General features: G+C 41.4%; 1 protein-coding gene and 1 long non-coding RNA gene across 8 annotated transcripts in view; one reads left to right on the top strand and one right to left on the bottom strand.

Moving 5' to 3' along the window:
* The window catches only part of LOC125424762, a 294,553-nt gene extending 288,388 nt beyond the window's left edge, over positions 1 to 6,165 (top strand). For all 3 annotated transcript variants that reach the window (XR_007243277.1, XR_007243278.1, XR_007243276.1), the window contains one exon: positions 4,123 to 6,165. This is a non-coding gene — a long non-coding RNA (uncharacterized LOC125424762). The remainder of the gene's footprint in view (positions 1 to 4,122) is intronic.
* Positions 6,166 to 11,774: 5,609 nt separating this feature from the next.
* The window catches only part of BCL2L11 (BCL2 like 11), a 34,002-nt gene continuing 24,922 nt past the window's right edge, over positions 11,775 to 20,854 (bottom strand). For all 5 annotated transcript variants that reach the window (XM_048482179.1, XM_048482171.1, XM_048482163.1 and 2 more), the window contains exon 4: positions 11,775 to 13,152. In XM_048482179.1, coding sequence (XP_048338136.1) covers positions 13,063 to 13,152 — 90 coding nt within the window. In that variant the 3' untranslated portion in view covers positions 11,775 to 13,062. The remainder of the gene's footprint in view (positions 13,153 to 20,854) is intronic.

The raw sequence follows: 20,854 nt of genomic DNA, 5'->3' as shown, positions 1-20,854 counted from the left end.
GAGGTCCCCCTTCTCCCCAAATCCCATCTTCTACAGAAATCTCAAGGAATTTCCCCAGGAACCTCCAGAGATTTCCCAACCCAGAGCTGGCAACCCTAAACAGTCAGGAGACCCACATGTATAAATACATAACATATTTAGTTATTTTAAATACCGTAACCCAACTTTTCTCTCAGACTGGGAACTAAGGTTGCCAGAGTCCAGAATTACAATTGATCTGCAGCCTACCAAGATCGGTTCCCCTGGACAAAATGGCTGCTTTGGAGGATTGATTCTATGGCATGATACCCAATGGAACTCCCCCCCTCCCCAAATCTTGCTATCCCCAGGCACCCCCAAACCTCCAGAAATGTCTAACTGTACTGGGGATTGAAGTGGTTTACAACATTTAAGGGGAAAAAATACAATTTATGGAACATACACAAGAGGCCACCAATACAAACTGAGCAGGTAATAAGACACAACAGCTATGCAAGCAAGTGATGGTTCCTCACAGCAGAGCCACAGGTTAAGAGCCCTTTGGCTTGTGCTCTGGCCACGCCCAGGCTACAGAAATGTTTAGACCACATCGTATTCGGCTGGCTTTGATGTTCCCAGTTGTTTGATCATCTTTCAGTCAGAGACAATTTACACTTACTGGGGTGGAGGGAAGGACTCTGTTTACATACAGCTAAGCAGGCTGCATTCCCCCAGCCACATTTTCACACACAGTCTTAGAATCAAGGGTAGTACATGAGATAATGGAGCAAGGGATTTTGCTCCAGGCTCCTTGACGAAGAAGACTGCCAGAGCCCAGACAGCCTGCTGATTCAGCAAAGTGCTTGCAGGCCTATTGAAACCCTATCCCTCTCTGTTTTCTCAACTAAACTGCAGCTGCTTGGAAGAGGGAGCCATTTATCGGTGTGTTCGCATCTTGGAGTTGTGTGCCAACTTCTGGCAATTTTTCCTATGAGGTGGCTTTCCCTGTTGTTTGATTGATGGGGAATACATTGGGGACTACTAATTTCCCTTAAAAATCTTTTAAATAAAGATGAACACAAATCAGGCAAGCTTATTTCACTACACCTACTGCTTCCCTGCCCCCACACATTCAGAGACTGGGAATCCAAGATGCTGAAAAAGAAAAAAAGGCAACTGTACAAAATACCAGAGTCAAATTAAGACAGCCACATACTTTCTGGAAGATGGCCTGTTTAGTACCTAGCTCTACATTATGGTTTCCCCAGGTCTACAGGACCTGTGTGGAAGATTCAATCCTAGTCGTATACATGCACTGTTCTGTCAGAACTATGGTGTGTGAAGAGAGGGAACTGAATCCTCCTCCATGTTGTTTTCCGGACTTCAGAAGTTCTGGAAAGAGACTGTCGGCATCATTGGGAGTTCTATGTGCCCAGTGAGTTTCCCCAGAGGGGCGAGTAGAACCCCAGGGGCTGTGTTGGTCAGGAAAGTAGCTTATGCTCCCTCTCTCCACTTTTTCATAATACCAATCCAAAATTGGTCTACACAGAACTTGCCATACATATTTGACCGTGGGGGCCTGGGGAAAATGTAGGTTCTCCTTAGGGTTGCCTGATGCTGATAACCCACCAGAAGAGTCTGAGGATTAAGGGCAGTCTTCTGGATGGTGTGTGATTTAAACCATATAATTTTGGGTAAATCTTAAAGCATCACTCAGCATGATGGTGTCATTTCCAGTTGTATTGTAGTTCTGCTATTTTGATATTCAGTTTAATATTGTAAACCTCCTGGAGTACTATGTAGAAAGACAGAGCGTACATTAAATTATCAAATGAATAATAGTATACTGGTGGTACACCAAATCCTATACTTTCTCCGTACCCAAACTGCTAAGCACTTTTAAAAAGAGTATTTTGGAGGCTGCCACTTCAGATCTGTGGTTGGATAAGAAAGCTGAATCTTTTCTGATTAATTGCTTAATGATTGGTAAGGAGCAAACCAAAGCAAGTTTGCAAAAGTGCTGGGTGGGCCTCTGCTGAGGTCATCCTGTTAGTTTCAGATCAAGGCAACATTGCTTGGTTCATTTCCTATTTGGGGAGTGGGGAGAGGAAGTGATTTTGGTCTTGATTAAACCAGCAAATGAAAACAGTGACACGGCCAAAAGGACTGCTTAGTAGCTTAGGGGTGTTTTTTAAATCTCCTACATTGAAAACACTTCTGTATCTTAAAGTATGTTATCTGCACATAAATGGTCACCTGGCATTCATGTACATGTATATTATAATGCAGCATAATAATGAGAACTGGAATAAACATCTTGGATTTTATGAGCGTAAGGCTGAAAACGAAGGTTCACAGTTGGTTCTGCCAAACCAGACTGCACGGGGGGTTCTATGTTTGGAGCTCACAGCTCCCACTAATTTTTGAAATTTAATTTTCAGCAGTGTTGGTGCCCAATTAGAGTGAACACTGTGGTTTCTGCACAGGGAGGAGGGAAGAAGAACTTAAGACTTCTCCCTGTGCCATTTTTTATGACCTGAGATAGCCTTGGGGAGTTGATGTTTGCTCCACTGTGGAAATACACATAAAGCCTGTACATCAACACATGTAAGTTTCCCCAGCTGACCAAATTCCCCAGGAGCCATTCCAGCTTAGGAAGCCAGCACCCACGAGATGTAAGACTTAAGCCCCCCCCCCGCCCCCATCTAGGTTTGCCAGTCTCCAGGTACTTCAGAAATAAGGTATGTGCACCAGTACCTAAGTACTGTATATTATGAATCAATAAAGAATTTAAATTCTCAAATATAGACTATCAGTTCTTCAATGTGAATATACAACAAAGCAAAATAAGGATGTATACTTCTCCTTCAACAAATGCAATGTTATCACGGATCTAATACATTTATACAACACTTTGTAGCTGTGCAGAAACAAACATGATTAGCTGTGAGGTTCCAACTGCAGCTGAACACAAGCCTTAAAGGGACCATGCTCTAGAGTGAGTCACAGGTTGTCAAGCCCTAATTTCAGGCTGTTTAAACAGGCTGTCTACTTCCGGATAAGGTATGACTTTGTAGAGATACTTCTGTAAGGCCTGATAATCTGTATAAAAATACACACACATATCAGTAATTTATAAACATAAGCATGTAAAGAATGCAAGACAGTGACTGATATGTGTCAGTGACTCCATAAAGCTGTCATCTCATGTTGTAAATAACAAAGATAATTACAGAACAAACTCTTCAGTGTTGTTCTCACTTTCCTAATGGAACAGTAATATATATAAATAAAAAATCGCCATCAATATCAAAATATATTGCAATGAAAAAGGTTTTTACCTGGGACCAGCTTTCTGCAGCTTGACTCTGCGACATGCCTTGGTCCTCAGCCAGAAAGTGCTCATCTACACGTTCTCACAATTTAACCCAATTGGTATTCCTTCCTGTCCTTTTTTGGTGCTGTGATCCTCATCTGAATTGGGTCCCCGTGGGCCTGGGAATTAAATTTCAACATGGACCACCATGCACATGTCTAGTTTTTCTAGGCCTCCTCAGGGCAGATCTGGAAACCCTATAACGTGTAACATAATTACATTTTGAGTTCGCCCCCCCTCCCCAAATAAAACTTCTGTTGTAATAATTTTATAGCCAGGTTTATAATTAAGATGTTTAAGCCAAGACTTGGTTTCCTCACTTTGTAAAGAAGGGAATCCAAAGGTGGTTTCACCACATCCCTAAATTATGGTCTCAGATTATGGCTGGCTATAAGTATACAGTGACATATGCAGGGTGATAACCACGCTGTTTTTTTAACATGGATACTGATTCCAAGTTGAAATTGGTGTTATTTGAGAGCCCCTATTTGTCCAGAGCCACTTTCACTGATTTTCATTTACCAACCACTGATTAAATCCTCCAACATGTAGGTAGTCCGAAATTGAAATAAACTAAACAATAGTTTATTCTGGATTGTCAGAAGGATTTGTTTTAAACTACTTTTGACAGGCAGGTTGCATGTATCCAAACAGCTTTTAGCCCTGACAGCATAACTGTCATTCAATTTCCAAAAATTAGTCAAGGAAAGAAAAAGATCTCAGCCTCTCAGCTACCGTAGGAGCCACTGTGGTCATAGTAAAATAAATGTATGCATTGTCTTTCACAGGTTGCAGCTTTTGAAAAACATCCACCTGCCCACTGATTCCTTTGCTTTGGACACTGGTTTAGCTGGACTTCTCCAAACCCAGCTGTTCTTCAGGTTTGACACAAAGGCAGAAGAGGTAACGCCTTTATTGCTACCTGCAATGCAAAGCCTTTATTGGCATACAAAAAAAATTACAAAATCGCAGCCTAAAATATATAATCATATATAAAATCAATCAGACTCTCACTGATGTTCAATGGTTGCATACCCTTATTTCATTCCGAAGCCTTAATTACATCAAAGAGAAATTTAGCTACCATTTTACAGAAAGCTTCATTTGAATTGTTTAAAAGAAAGTAAATTTTTGGTCATCCTTTATTGCTACCTTTGAATGTAAAGGAGCATGGTGTGTGAGCATAGGGAGTCTCCAGCCTGCAACCTTCCATTCCACTGAGAAAAGTTTGGTTTCCTCCAGCCTAAAGTGTCCTTAAGGAGGCTCTTTCTCCAATGGAGGAGCTGTGTAAACTGGAGGAATACTTCTTGGGTTTAAGGGACTTCCATCCAAAGGCTGGATATAGGCCAGTCTCTTCTAAATTCTGCAGTATGAAAGAACTGAGGGGTTTTTCTATACTTCCTTGCAGGAGTATGCAGGAGACTGTGTGTTTTCATCCTTACCTGGAAAGTCAGGTAAGGGAGGAAGCTGCATATCTGCTCCCCAACTTGTAATTATGTAGACACTCAAATAAGTTTGCAGAGTTTCTTCCATTGTTGGATGTGGCCTGTCCATTCCTCCTGGGTGCCTCAATAGCACTTCTGCTGCTGGGGAAAAAGCTTTAAAAACATTTTTTTGCTACAAAACAAACAGCAACTTTATGTACTTTGTGCTTTTAAAGGAATTCTGCACAAAGTGAATGTAGCCTCAATAGGGCTGAGTTCTGTGACTTATATGCCTTTTACGAATCCAGTGAACATGGATATCTTTCTGCTAGTAACAGGGAAGGAGGAATGTAAGGCTCTGAAGCACTTCCAAGTTCCACCACTGGAAATCCTGCTCCAGTTACAGGCCTCGCTAGGGCTAAAAACTGACGTTTAATGTTTTCAGTGAACCTATGGAAACCATAGCTCTCATGCAGTGTAGTTCACTTTAACTCGAGGCTGGGCTGCCATTTTGTGGGTAGTGTCCTTAATGTGGCTAGTGGAACCCAAGTATGTACACACAAGAGTTCATCAGACTGTATACACAGTACACATTGAGTTTATCTTTAAAAGTCCATACTCAGGGCTACACACTTTCATGTCCCCTTTCCCTCCATTACCGCTGCCTTACTTGATATGTTCAAGCTAGAAACTGCTGCAGAAAATGTAAGAAGGGCATTCAGTCGTGTTTTCTAAATAGTCACCTTGTGAACAGTTCCATTCTACTGCCATCATATCTGCACTCTCATGTTTGTCTCCCATCCCTTCCTTTTTGCTATTTGTGCAAGTACTCTTTGTCTGCTTGAACTCTACCTTGTTTTGAAAAGTAGACTTTTGTATTGGTGTCCGTAACATTTCAGACTGTACTCTGATGGTTAATGGAGCAGGGGATGTATTGGTAAACTGTTGTAGCTTTATTTAAAAGGGGGGAAATCATTGGGTTAGCTTTATTTAAAAGGGGGGAAATCATTGGGTCATTGGGTTCAGATTACAGATGAAGCAAGCAAATGGACCAGGTGGAAATGATATTGTGGACTCACTCACAGCTGAGGTACTAAGAACCTCATAAGGATGCAATTGCCCCCTTGGATCTACTACTGTTGTTTCCAACAGTGGCTAACCAAATGCCTCTAGGAAACTCATAGGCAGGAGCGTCAAATGATAGCTAGCTCCTTCTCTTTGCCCCCAAAACCCAGTAAGAGGTATATTGCTTTTTGAATGTGGAAGTTCCACTTGGCTAGAGCCCTAGTTGTCTTCGCTTTTCTTGTAAGACTATGTTCTAACCTTATGATAATTCAGAAGTATCCAATCAAAATGTGTTTATTCTATGTAACAATAATTAATTACAATAAAGAATTTTTAAAAAGAGAACAATGACATTTTTTTTTGTCAGAGTAGAACAGGATTTCTCCAGCAATAACAAAATAGCAGATGCTTTAGACTGGGAGACATCATCATCAGAGGTGAATCATTCATCATAGCATTGCAATGAGTATGCTTTAAGGTAGGGATATGCAAATACACTTCTACATAGATACATTCTCTAGCTACATTCAAGACCAAGAAAATAGCTGTGTGTATGTTTGGGCATTGTGTAAGAGTAAAATTATATGTTATGATAGCTGTTGTTACACACATTAAAAAACACATTATAAATAGTTGAAATTTTTATTCATATAAAATTTATTATTAAGAACATAAAAGATTGCATCTTAAAAAAAGATCTGCAGTTATTTACAGCAGTATTGCACAAGTAAAGTGGCAATTACCCTGTCAAAATTTCATCAGTGCAAAACACAAGTAAGCCAGGGAAACTGCAATAAAAATGCTACATATGCTGGGTTCTATGAAACACATTAGTGATTAATCAGTACAAGATCAGTGCTACATTGATGTTTGTACCTGATGATGAGGCACTGCCATACAGTAACTAGTGGTCTTGAAACCAGGGTGCAAAATTTCATTCTTCCCCCCCAAAATGTTGTAGTTCTTCAACAAACTACAGGTGCTTTTTGTTCATGAGGTAACAGTCATAACCTGTTCTATGTAAACTGAGGTCAAGGGATTAGGTCTTAACAAGCCCTTAATAGCACTATCAAAGGAAGAAACACAAAGCACCAACAAGATTTTGAAGTGGCCTCAAACACATTTTCCAAACAAGTCTAATTTTGAGGTGGGATGCTGGAGGCAGTTTGGTTCGGCATGGACGGTATGCTTGAGTGTGTGTGTGAAGGAAAGACAAATTTCAGGGCCTCTATTCTTAAAAACAAGATCAGAGCATTATATTTTAAGCTGTCTGAATATCTTTCAGTTCAATTGGAGGGTGGAATCTATTGTGGAATTGGCACAGGGTCGCTCTAATATGGGTACCTACCTGCTGGGGTAAGGGGCAAATACGCTGCTGGGGTGGGTGAATACGTGAGTGGTGGGCACTGCACAGCTCCACATCATCCAAACCTGAAAGTTTGGGCTGTGGTGGCACCCGTCGAGCGCAAGATCTCACACCAACAGGGGCAGGCAGTCCAGGGGCATTTTTGGAGGCCAAGTCAACAGTAGTTGGCTTTCAAAGGGCTTTCAGCCCATAAATGGCTCCATGCTGGTGGCACAGTTTCAGCATGAAAAAAGCATTTTGTAATTCTGTTGCTTCAACGGGGTTTCCAGGCGGCAGGACTTTTCCTCCATTTTCACCCTTTCAGTGCCACCCAGCCACTGGAGTGGTAGGGCTGAGCTGCAGCACCATCCTTGGCCGCTGTATATTCCTCACTCCGCTCTGGTTTGGGCTGTTTGTACATCACCTTCAGTTCACAAAGTTATTTGTAACAAATTTATAACAAAAGCTACAAGTGACATGCTGGATACTGGTTTTCAGCATGTGCAATCTGTCCCCAATTAAACACTGAAATTCTAATCCTTGTCTTCATTTCATGTGTGAACAACTAATACGATAGGCAAGAGACTCTGGTAGAAAACAAGGGGTTAAATCAATATCTAATAGCATAAACTACCCCTGATTAGTAGACAGTGCTCTAAACTGATCAATCACTATTTCATATATACTAAGAAAATGTAAAAGAAAAAAAAGACTTTACAAGAACTTAAATAAGCAGAAAATAAATATACACCATTTCTACAAGTTACAGCATTATGGAACAGTAGAGTGCATTAATTACAAAGAAAAGGATTCTACAGTATTTAACAAGGTCAATTCTACAAAAAAAGTTTAGAGAAATCAGTTTTACTTCTGCAGCTATGCAAAAATATCTTACATTACATAGAAAAAGAGAAGAAACATTGCACACAAAGAACATTTGGCTCAGATGAAAAGAACAACGGCTCTATTCTAATAAATAGTCAATATTTACAATCATTGGGGGGAAAAAGCATAGAAAGTTTTAATAGATGCAATTCCTCTAGGAAGAAATGTAAATCTGGTTTCTCCACTACCAAAGAAAATTCTTCATAAAACATTTTATCAGGATTTTTTTAAGTAAGGATTTCTAAAAAAAAAGGTTTTTTTTAAAAAAATCTCTCCAGTAGACAAAATGTTAGATCCATTAGCTGACAATTTTTTTAAAAAAAACCCACAAGTCTATTGCGGACACAGTGGGGTAGTCAAGGCACATAACCTGCACTGAATTATGACAAACCAAAACGGGCCTTGCTTTGTTTAGCTTTTTTTAAAAAACGGTATATATATATTTTGAATAACTGTCTGGCAGAGATTTCTTGATAAACAAGAGAGCTTGGGTTTGGGTCACACAGTGCCAATACCTTGTCTTTTTTTCTGTTTACATTATAATTCATAGAATTTTTAAAATATTTATTAGACTTACAAGAAGTTTGCCTGAAGCAAACTAGCTGCAACTCCATGTGAGCAGTTAACACATAAGAATGTGTACACATTTCAAGGCACTGGACCAGCCAAGCCTTCAAATGGGGAAAGGAAGAGGGGAAAAACTGGGGCAGGGGTGTCCAGTGGGTCATTCAAACTTCCATTCACGCACTGGGACTGGGCTCTCCTTCCCATTTCCACAACGGCTCATTCCCTCGAATACGCCCAGAAAAAAGGACCATGTAAGTGAAAAAAAAAAAGTCACCATGTAAGTATAAAGCAAGAAGCCCTCTTGCTTTAGAAGCATGCCTGGAGCTCTCTGGATCCCAAGCATGGATAACATCCCTGACACGAGGCTCTTCACACTAAAAGGAATCAAACTAAAGTGCTCCAGCTGTGGAAGTAGGCGCAGATAATGCCATTATGAACAGAAGACAACACTTTGGTGTGTTCAGAAAAAAATTCTGAGTTTAGAAAGGATGATAGTTTGGCCTCAAAGTGGGATTTGTTTTTAACAGCTATGTATCAACATTGCTAAACTTGGAACAGAAAGGATGTCTTTATGGGTCCCAGGTTTTTTAGAAGCAGCGAAAAGTCCATATTGCACAGTATCAATTTGAGCAGTATGATGTTAGCTGTTAAAACCCACTTCCTCACTGTTTTCAATAAAATCAGTTTTATGTGGGCAGTATATGAACAAACATGCAATCCGAAGGACCAAATGCCGATTAGCAGTGTTGAAGTTTCTGCTTGAAACTTAAAGGAGCAAAGGAAAACATGTCCTTGTAAGCTTATCTCAGGTTAAAGCTCTATGCCTCCTTGGCTGAATCTGAATTTGCAGTTGTGCAATAATGCCACATGGAGTTTCTGTGCAGTTCCCAGCAGTGAAAGGGAAACTGCGCATACAGCCAACTCTGAAGGCTCCATCTCTCTGTTTGGAAGGGCAGGAAACTGCAGCACAACTTTCCATCCTCCCTCGTCATCCAACAGCATTTGTTGTTATCACTGATGAGACTGGAAACTGCCTACCTATCCCTTACAAGTATGCATATCTGTGTAGACAGGTCACACTTTTCTATGCATCTTCCTGGATCAGGACTTCAGACCAGTGATGGCGAACCTTTTTGAGACCGAGTGCCCAAACTGCAACCCAAAACCCACTTATTTATTGCAAAGTGCCAACACGGCAATTTAACCTGAATACTGAGGTTTTAGTTTAGAAAAAACGGTTGGCTCTGAGGCGTGCGTTACTCAGGAGTAAGCTTGGTGGTAGTCAGTGGCTTTGCTTTGAAGCAACCTTGCATCTCTTCCAACGGGTGAATCATGACCCTAGGAGGGTTTACTCACAAGCAAACCCCATTGCCAGCAACCGAGCTTACTCCCAGGTAAAGGACTGCGCTTTTGTTCCTTGCATGAAAATCAGTGGGGTTTAACAGCGCTTAACAGGGTTGCCTACACTGCTTCCCCAAAACCTGGTCTTAGGTTTAATGCTAATAATCAAGCTCAGCGGCCCAGGCCAGCCTAGATGTGGGGGGGGGGGGGGCACTCTGTTGGCGCATGCCCACAGAAAGGGCTCTGAGTGCCACCTCTGGCATCTGTGCCTTAGGTTCACCACCACTGCTCTAGACTAAGGACCAAACCACTTGGTACGTTAAGACTCCAAAATGAGATCTCCTAATGTGTACTATAATGATAAAAAGCATTTGTGGAGAAGGGTGCTATTCAGAATGGGACTGTGGTGCTGAACTCTTTCCTATCAGGCTGTTTCCCATGGGAAAAAAACCCCTCTTAGTTGTTATTAGCCCCAGCAAAAGTGAGAAAAGACAGGAACAAAAAGTCTCTTTCTTCCTGCTGTGGCTAACAACATTGCAAGGGAAAGGGGGGAAAGGGGCACAAGGTGGAAGGGTTAAATCCAGCTGCTCCAATAATATAGCCCTGATCATTCTCTCTCACTCACACAGACACCCACCTGTCCTGGCTGCCTTTTAAGATTAAAGTACAAAATGTGCAGTTTGGCCCTCAGTCTCTATAGAAGGGTAGGGTAATATGGAGGCCGTCTGGACTAAATGAGAAAATGTTCCACGTATCCCAAGCAGGCACTGATGTCCAGTGTAATGTATGGTACAACATGGAGAGATTATAAAATTGTAATTGACAAAATTCAGTAATAGCACTTAGGAAGGTTCAGATACAGCTCAAGGCTGCAAGTTTTAGAAAGAGGTTACATTTTCAGTGGTGCTGGTGAAACCAGAAATAGGAGCTTTAGAATTTAGAAACATGTTTCAAATAGGATTCAAATCAACCACTGTTTTATGCGAAGTCTCTGCACCATTATATAGAACTTAAAAATGGCCAGATAATATGATGTGGGCAGAATATGAAATAAGGGGCACTTGCATACACAATATTTCAAACAACAATGCACTTCCATGGAACTAGCCTCACAGTTGCTTTTCGTGGCAAAGTAAAAACTCTCGTCAAATCTGTAAATGAACTATTTAACCATAATGTGGTACAGCACAGGTTGGTAGGCTAGGGATTTTCTATCCTATAAAGTCACTGCACTTCCTGGTTCAGTTTTTTTCCAAAATACATTGCCCATGAAATCATTCAGAATTATTAACAGGTTGGAAAGTTAAAGACTTGCTAAAGATATGCTGAAGAAATTTAGCATATTACCAATGAATCAGGAAGTGTCATGAGGAGGAATTTCACAAAAGAAATTATTCCTTTGTCTGTGGAAAAGGGAAGTCAAGATACACATCTGCGCAAAATGTTTGCCGCAATGCGCTTTACTGGAATGTTACTTTATGTTGTGGGGAGGGGTTTGGTTTACAATCAGGGTTGTGTGAAATCCATGATTCTGAAGAAGCCTCCAATTCGGGCACTGGGCACAAAATTCTCCTGCGAAAATGAGATAAAACAAGTAATTTTTCTAGCTCTTGAAAGCCTGGAAAGTGTCCATAATTTATTCCAGCCGTACAATCCAGCTTGGGCTCTCCTTGGTTCAGAATTCCCATTTTATTTTTGTTTTTGTTGCTTTTCAGGCACAAATAGGCCTGATTAAGAATATCACAAGACATCAAGTGCCCAAACTGGATTCATGTAGCCAGTCACTTGCACTGTTTGTATGAAGCTGGCACCATTGGAAGAGAAAGTTTATTCCACAGTTAAAAGCTCTCGCCATCTTTTACATGGGTAGCAAATTTGTTCCTGTTTTATCATTTGACCCTCTGTGATTAATCTGAATACTGTGATGTTGTTGACCTTAAACCCATGCAGCAAGTCAGTAGTCCTTATACATTCCACATTATGGTTATCAGGTCACCTCTCCATACGATAGATTTTTAAAGACAGGCAGCAATAATCAAATCCAGAGTGTTTTCTTCCTTTGTTGGGTTTTTCCCATTAAACTGGATTTAAACAACAGTCAAATAATCAAATCAAGGATCAAAACAGTGCCTGAAGTTATGCAGTAGGTCCCCATTAGAACAATGGGGCAATATTGCACAGGTGTAGGAACTGCTTTCACCCACATGCAATGACTTATTGCTACATTGCCACCCCACCCGAGCCCCGCTCAGAACATGTTCTAGAATACATACATTTATCTGTACAAGAAGGAAGAAGATTGTAAAAGGCAACCTGGTGTCAATATTTGGGGTATTAACATTTTCACAGTTTCAAAGCAAATTCAAGATTTCTCCTCCTGGGATGCAAGAGGCGGAAGCAATGGAAGATCCAACATGGGAAGTTAACAGCAGATGAGTGTGTATTTCTTGCAGACTTGTTTCTATATCAGGCACACGAGGACATCTGCATTTCAGGTGGCATGGGATTCTTTTCCAGAGCAACCACAAGCATCAGCTCAAAACCTTTCCTTCTTGCTTCCACCAGCTTCACTTATGATTATGTCCCCGTGCATGAAAATGATCTGCAATGAACAGAGCCCCTGTCACCAGAGTCCAGCCCCTTGCTGCTTTCAGAAGGAAAAAAAAGCTGTACAGTAAATCTTTAATATAAAAAACTAAGGCAGCTTTACCAAAACAGCTGGCTCAGTCAGTTCTACTGAAGGGGATAACCAAGAGCAATGTACAATTTTCCAAAAGGGAACACCACATGATCCAATTTTTTTCTTAAAAGCTTTGTGTAGCAGGTTAAAAAAAACAACAGGTTTTGGCAGCAACAAAAAAAGGTACAATCCTGCTTCTTAAAAGTTTGGCGTCCATGTTTGATAACGAACTTCCATTTTGAAAAACTCACTTTTCCTCAGAAAAGGGCAAAAACTGCCTGATATGGAGTCCTCTTGCTCCTTTCATTTGCTGGATGTCCTTTGAAGTCAGGAAGGGCCTGCTAGCTGCACGCAGAGACATCATTCATGGCTGCTGTTGCTGGAAACGAGTAAATAATCCCAGTTGCCTCTCTAGGCATAGTCACTGCATTCTCCATATGAGGCGGACAATGTAATGCAACAGGCGCAAAATTACAATCTGGTGGTTTACTGCTAGGTAATCCAAGAAACCCTGTAAGAGGAAACAAGAGGTTATTTTCATTCATGCAGCTTTCCTGTCTGGCAATAACAGTGACCAAATGTATAGGCTAGTACTAGGATATGCAAGGACTTAGGATGGGAAGTAGTGATAGCCACATCGGTGCCACGCTGCAAAACAAGAGATTAGAAGAGGACTGCTTTGACAGTATCACAGACAGATGTGATGGTTGAACAAGTGGGCAGATTTGATGTGTTACATATTGTGATTATAAAATGAATTGATTTCTAATGTTCACACTCCAGACTTTTTATTCATCTGACACACTTCAGGGCGTATTCACAGGACTTAACTTCTTATTGAAAAAAATATAAAACCATGTGTATGTGTGATCACAAGTAGGCTATACACCATAAAGCTGTAATGTAAAGCTGCATGAGGTCAATAAATATGAAGTGAAGATTACCTCATCTTCACACGTTCATGAGCAAGACGACTATTTTTAATGAAAACTCAGGCAAGAGAAGACATTCTCCCCCACACTGGCGAGTCCCCTTTCCCACGGCTGGCCATGTTCTTTCTGATGGAAGCACCCAGTGTTAGCATCTGGTTCACAGTTAAGGCAGATATACAGATCTTCTCTCTTAGGCCTGATAATTACATGGTTGTTTGATGGCTGCATCGGCAAGTAAGTGACTTGCACAGATGAATGGCCATCTTGGATATGACACCACCAACATAGTTTTCATACCACTTCATCTCAAAAGTGAAATTTACACCATGCTACCATGCTAAACAGACAAATAAATTAAACGTCTGTGCATGTGTGAACCAGGGAGACTAGCCACTACAGGCTCTTTCAGATCCTGAGCTTTGAGCTGTAACCCCCTAAAGTTCAAATCACAGCCATGAACTCACCGATGGCTTCAGGCAAGCCCTCCTCTGGCTCCTTCAGTAATAAGGACTATAACAATACTGGCCTCCCTCACAGGGCTGCTGTAAGTTTTACTGAGATAAGTGTGGAAAGGGGAAATCGTTGGATAATTCAAACGTTGTTATTAAAACATCAGTTATCATTGTAAGCAGCTGCTTATTTTAAGATATGATTCTGCATGTTTCACTCCACGTGCTCCAAACAAGGAGTTGGCCACTCTGTCATTACATGGCTGCTACCTTTCCTCTCCACTCCAAACCAACATGGGACACAACAAAACCTGACAGGGTGTCCTAGAACCATGGCACTTCAGAAGGAATCACGTGAATGACTTCTGAGTGTCTCACTTTTTTCAGCCATTCCTTAGTGTTGGTTGAACTAGTTACTATTCTGGCAACACTTCTGCGATACCATAACATCATCTCTGTAGCCAGCCATCCTTCCTAGGGCAGGCTCTGACCATGGGATGCTGCCTGCTGAGTTCTAACCTAAATGGGGGACAGTGGTTTAACATTTCAACAAACAGTATTTTACATTCACAATTTCACATACTACCAATGTCTCTACTCTACTGGCTTCAACCACCTGCCCATAACAGCGAACCATAACTGCTGGTAACTGGAAGAAAAACTTTTTAAAAAGAGAATGATTAGGCGCTTTAACACTAGCTGTAGAGCAGTTGGTGTTATGTTTACTGTTGCTCTACACTGCTTAATTGACTATTGCTGAGTTTAACATTAAGTTTACTATAACAAAAAAAAATCATATAATTTATGAGATCTGGTATAGCAGAGAGGGAAAAAATAGGAGAAGCCAAAAACAGGATGGTATTCTCAGAGTATAATTGTATCATTGTGTAAATTGTTGACTTTCACAAATGTTAGAGATTCCCAACGGATAAAATCTGCTAGCTATAATTTATCTGAGAAACCAGTGATTTGGTGCAATTTGTGTTATGAACCTAAATAAAGCTATGGGCAATCTGTGCCAAAGCTAATGAACTACTGAACCTCTACAATATTCTCAAGTGACTCCACCTGTATAAACACTCATTGGTTCATTTTGGGATCACACACACACGCACACAACAGAAGGGCCTACAAGAACTTGCATGGGAGGGAAACCCCATCCTCCTGCTGGCCTCACTGCCTCCCCCTCTTTTCCTATCACCCCCTTGGCCAATCATTAGCTATTTCCCCTCCCTCCCTGTCCTTTTCTGCTCCATTCTGTAACCTGAATCTTCTTCATTCTGCCCAACCACCTGTATGCCTTCTTCCCTAACCTACATAATCATCTCATTTCCTGACCACTCCCTCGGCCAATCTTTAATTTGGGGACAAGGGTTGGTTTTTTCAACTTTTTCACGTGACAGCCGGATATTTTTGTACTGTCTGTGCAACTGCAGGTACTGCTAGTTACTGGGGAGGGGAGGGGCTTAAGTCCTGATTTTTTTAAGTTTTAAAAATATATTTGTGTAAACCTGGGGTCACTTCAAGTTTGTATAAAGACAATCCTAGCTCTGGATAAATCACTCCCTGCAGATTTTTTTGATTACCACTGCGGGGCAAGTCTTCACTATTAGATAAATATGCACAAGAATGAACGAGACAGGAGGTGGATAACGCAAAGGATGGCATTAACATTTTAACTTACTAGCTACTCTCAGTTTTCGGCAATGTTCATAGGCTCTGCAGAAAACTAGGAGGCTAGCAAGGTGGACAACTGTGACAATTATTATCCTCTTCTAACTCTCACTTAGGATGAACGGCCAGTTCACTCATTTGTTTTCAGGTATAGATTTTCAACATTTTATTCATATACATTATACAGGGAACTTTAAAAGGCAAGGAGAGGCAGGCGGTACAACCTTGGCAGAGTGGCTAGTGCTGAAATTCTTGCCCCTCCCAGGATAGGCCATGTACAGCTACTACAGAATTTCTCTTGTCCTTGGAAAGAGCCAACATCTCACTGGAGGCAAAGAATTACATGCCCCATAGCCCTTACCCCTTTAGTTTGCAAGCACAGCAGTGGTTTAGCTGCCCAGAGAATGCAACTGATACTTCCAGAGTCACAGAAGGCAGCTACAGCCGCAGCAGCTGCTGTAGAGTTTGTCTAGCCAAGCCCTTGCCCCAATTCACCTGGGACTGCGATAAGACCGGGACACTTCCCCTCCATCTTTACATAACAAGTGGAGAGGAAATCAGTTTCATGCTTGCAGTTCCTGTACAGGCACTCTAACAACAGCCTGTGATTTTTATCTTGGATGTATGGGATTGTTCCAAAATTAGCCTCTCATCAGTTTACTTTAAAAACAGTAGAAGTTTTATTTCAAGTTTTGGTTTTTTAAAAAAGGGAGGAGGCTGCACTGCTATTCAAAGCAAGCCTAATAGGAAGATCAAAGAGAACAAAAAGACTAAATAGGTACAGTAGTATACCATCTCCCCAAATTAGAATCATAGAATCATAAAGTTGGAAGAGACCCCAAGGGCGATCAAGTCCAACCCCCTGCAATGCAGGAACACATAATTAAAGCACTCCTGACAGATGGCCATCCAGCCTCTGTTAAAAACCTCCAAAGGAGACTCTACCACACTCCAAGGTAGTGCATTCCACTGTTGAACAGCCTTTAGTGTCAGGAAGTTTTTCCTGATGTTCAGGTGGAATTTTTTTCCCTTCACCATGAGCCCATTACTCCTGGTCCTAGCCTCTGCAGCAGCAGAAAACAAGCTTTGTTTTAAAAACACAGCTTTGGTGCTTTTTAGCTCAAAAAGGTTGAGGAATCTTGACTACTGGTTGTATGTGTAGAAGCCTGATCCTAAATAGGAATGGGTTAAAATAATAAACACAAATATGAAATACATAGCTCAGTGCAGTGTTGCACACATGGCAAATAAAAATCAAACTTGAATGGGAAGAATAGAAAAATGAGAAATGGTGGCAGTGGAAGAGCCAGAGTGGTGTAGTGGTTAAGAGGAGGTAAACTCTAATCTGGAGAACTGGATTTGATTCCTCGCTCTGCAATTTGAGCTGTGGAAGCTTATCTGGGGAACTAGATTAGCTTGTGCACTCCAACACATGCCAACTGGGTGACCTTGGGCTAGTCACAGTTCTTCAAAGCTCTCTCAGCCCCACCCATTTCACAGGGTGTTTGTTGGGGGAAAGAAGGGAAAGGAAATTGCAAGCTCCTTTGAGTGTCCTTGCAAGAGAGTAAGGGGGATATAAATCAAAACAACAACAACAACAACTCCTCCTCCTCCTCATAGCTCGGCTGGGAAGATGTATGAAACTGTGTAGAATACTTGGTAGGAAGAAAACATAGTTACTGGCAGAAAAACATGCAGCTCAGACATGACGCATCTGACTTTTCAATTGGTAAACAAAGAAGCTAGGTCTCATCAAGACAGAAACAAACTCCTCACTTTTTCCAAGAAGGGAGTCTATATTATAGCAGCCATTCAGCTGGTACCACTAGCATGTCAAAAGATCTCTCGTAAGATAATCTACGGGAGGAAAGATTGGCAGGAGACAGCATGTCACACTTGCTGGTGGACGTGGGGAGTGAAGGAGAGCAAATTCTTAGTAACTGGTATAAAAACCCTGGGAATAAAAACCCTAAATTATTTCTGTGTCTCTCCAGTGGTTGCAAACCAGTGTCCTACAGCAGAGTAAGGCAAAGGTGAAACCCTGTGATCTTTCAGGTAGCCTGAGAACAACTAAGACAATGAACAAATTCTCACTGGTCTTCTTTTAAGAACTATATTAAGATAAGATTCTGATCTTGGTCAGGATCTAAGGGCAAGCTTTATCTCACCCAATCTTTAAAAATATGTGGTGTAAGACACGTAATTGAATAGGGACACAGGCAGGTAGGAAAGGAGCCCTGAGGGACTAAGAAAGATGGGTATAATTCAGAAGTCAAGGAACACAGAGAAATCTTGGGAATAAAGAAGTGTCAGCCCAACTCTCATCAATTGTGCCAGAATATCTGCCTGAGGGCCTAATCAGATGTGACATTTTACACATGTACACTGTTGTTGTTGTTGTTGTTGTTGTTATTATTATTATTATACACATAACAACACAGCACAAGTGTCTGGAATTCATCTCTGAATATCGAGTCCTTCCCAAGGACCTAGGATATTAGAGGTATTTGCATAGAATGTGTGCAGTCTTAAATATAAGTTTACTGGATAGAAGGCAATAAATGCAGAGCCTACACTAACTCCCTTTCCTAGGCAGGAAAAGAACTGGAGAACACAACTCCCACCAAAAAAAGGAAGTAGAAGAAAACATATCATCATCATCATCATCATCATCATCATCATCATCATCATCATCATCATCATCATCATCATCATCATCATCATCAATAACAACAACAACAACAATAAGAAGTTTTCATTGTTCACTGCCCTACCCCTGAAGGGCTCTGGGCGGTGTACAATTAAGGCCAAAGGGCAAACAAACAATGAACAACAATTCAAAAATATAAATAACACATTAAAAATGTAAAACAATAGCAGCATCCCACATTTGTATTGACAGCACCCGATCCTGCACCAGGAGGGGACCGACAAAGTGCCGAGGATGGTACAGCAGATGATATATGGGCAACATCAGGAGGGGGCAGGCAATCCGCGGCCAGCTTGATACAATACTTACAGGTATTATATCAAGCAGTGATAAAACTACTTGAGGACCAGGTCTGTCCGTCCCACAGTGTGTTGCACTCCTCTTGAAGGACCCAGTTTGCAACTTGGGGACACTGCGCAATCCTAGTCTTTGATTGGAGACTCAGATCTCCTCCATTATCACACAGCTTTGGCTCTTAGGCCATATGGGTGTTCTAATCTGGTCATGATAATCAGTATTCCAATTGCAGTTTTTACCTTTAAAGTCCTAAAATTGAATGGGGACAGTACACCTGAAGGATTGTCTCCTCCCATGCTGTCTGGCCCTCCTGTTAAAATCCTTCTCACAAGCCCTGCTTCCTTTGAGGCTCTTCCTGTGCCTACCTTGAATACTTGAAACTGCCTTATACTGGATTAGACCCTGGGTCCATCAAAGGCTAGCCATGATGGCTCTCCAGGGTCTTAGGCAGAAGTCTTTCACACCACCTACCACCTGGTCCTTTCAAATGGAGATGCTGGGGACTGAACCAGGAATCTTCTGCATGCCAGGCAGGTATTCTACCGAGCCACATCGCCTCTGCCTTACTGACCTTTGGGCACCAGACCCCAAACATTCTTTTACCCCTGCTTTTAACTGAGGAGTCCCATTTTTAAAGTAGTTTTTCATAGTCTGCTTCTAAGCTGAGTTTTATAAGTATCATTGAAGGCTACAGCATCGCCCAAACACATGTCTACTCCACACTAGAACAGTTTGAATACTCTTGAAGCAAGCGGCCTCCCATGGGTTAATTATTTCTGTGTATTAATCATCTTTACAGTACATGAGCAGGCTCAAGCGGCTGGACGGCCACAACAGTATAAAGAAGAAATACCCAAATCAAAACAATCTGTGAGTTCAGTCCAGGGAAGCAGGTGCATAGGAAACAAAACAGACCTTGACAGCAGCTTGCTCTTTCTGAAGTCTCTTGTGAATTTACTATTGTTATAGTAGTAGCATTTCACTGCGCTTTCTACTTCACTTTCCAGATATGAATGATGAAACCAAAAAGCTGTCTAAAACCCAATTCATACATAAACCAAATGACTCATCACAACATTTCACTACAGAACAACCCTTCTGCACGTTATTCTGGTGTGTGACAAATCAGGTGTGTGATGCTTTGCCAGCTGAGCAGAAAAGTCACATAGTCCAAAATAAAGGCGTGAAAAACGGGAAAGAGCTAAATATAAAACAAACCAAAGAGCCAGAGAGGTTTAGCCAAAACAAATAGCTAACAGGAAGCAAAACAGTATTGAGGAAATATTTCTTAAGCTGAAAATTTAGCCTGGAAAAAAATTGAGATTTGACTCAAATAGGTTTAACCAATGATGTGAATAATGTGGAGGCATCTGTGGGGGAGAAGCAACAGAGAGAAGTAACCCCTTCCCAACCTCCACTTGTCTCATGCTGCCCTGTCTCCAATTTTTTATATGGGGGGGATGTGTGTGGGGGGTGGGTCACTGTCACAGTAAGGTTATTAAACCTGGCAGCACCACCTGAGACAAAGCAACACAAAAACACAAGACCAGAGGAACGGTAAAGAGAAAGAAATAGTTTTACAGGATCCTGGGATCATTTTACAATACACTCATTTTTTTAAAAAAGAAGCAGGAAACAAAACCTAAAGTTTACACAAATTTTAAAAATCTTAACAATTTCTGCAAAAGCAGTAGACTATCTGCAAAACAGACAGAATCAGGGTGTACATGTCTGTACATGTCCAGCAGAATAGCAGGAACTGTAACCTTTCTAGAGAGAAACAGCAATTCCTGCACAGAGCTGGACAGTAGCAAAAGACAGCCAGCAATATAAAAGACTTGGGGGTGGATTCAAAGGTATTCTTCCGTGAACTGAAAGCACTTTCACTCTCAGAATGGTTTTCCTGGAATTTCTATACAAGCTGCAGTCCACTTCCTTCACCCGGCACTGCACCCAAGGGCCTCATTCTCAGGAGAAGCTTTTTTAAGTGGATTGTGGGGAGGGAGGTGTGAAGTATCTGTTCTGCCGGAAATATACTCCTTGAGGCTCCCTGGATCCAAGCACTGTCTTTAACAGAACTTTTTCCCCAGATCTCACAGAATTATCCCCAGACCTTTGCAGGGAATTTAACCGAAGCCACTGGAAGCTGCA

Source organism: Sphaerodactylus townsendi, linkage group LG01, assembly GCF_021028975.2.
Source record: "Sphaerodactylus townsendi isolate TG3544 linkage group LG01, MPM_Stown_v2.3, whole genome shotgun sequence".
Lineage (NCBI taxonomy): Eukaryota > Metazoa > Chordata > Lepidosauria > Squamata > Sphaerodactylidae > Sphaerodactylus > Sphaerodactylus townsendi.
Note: the sequence above shows the minus strand (reverse complement) of the source record. Positions and strands in the feature narration are given on the sequence as shown.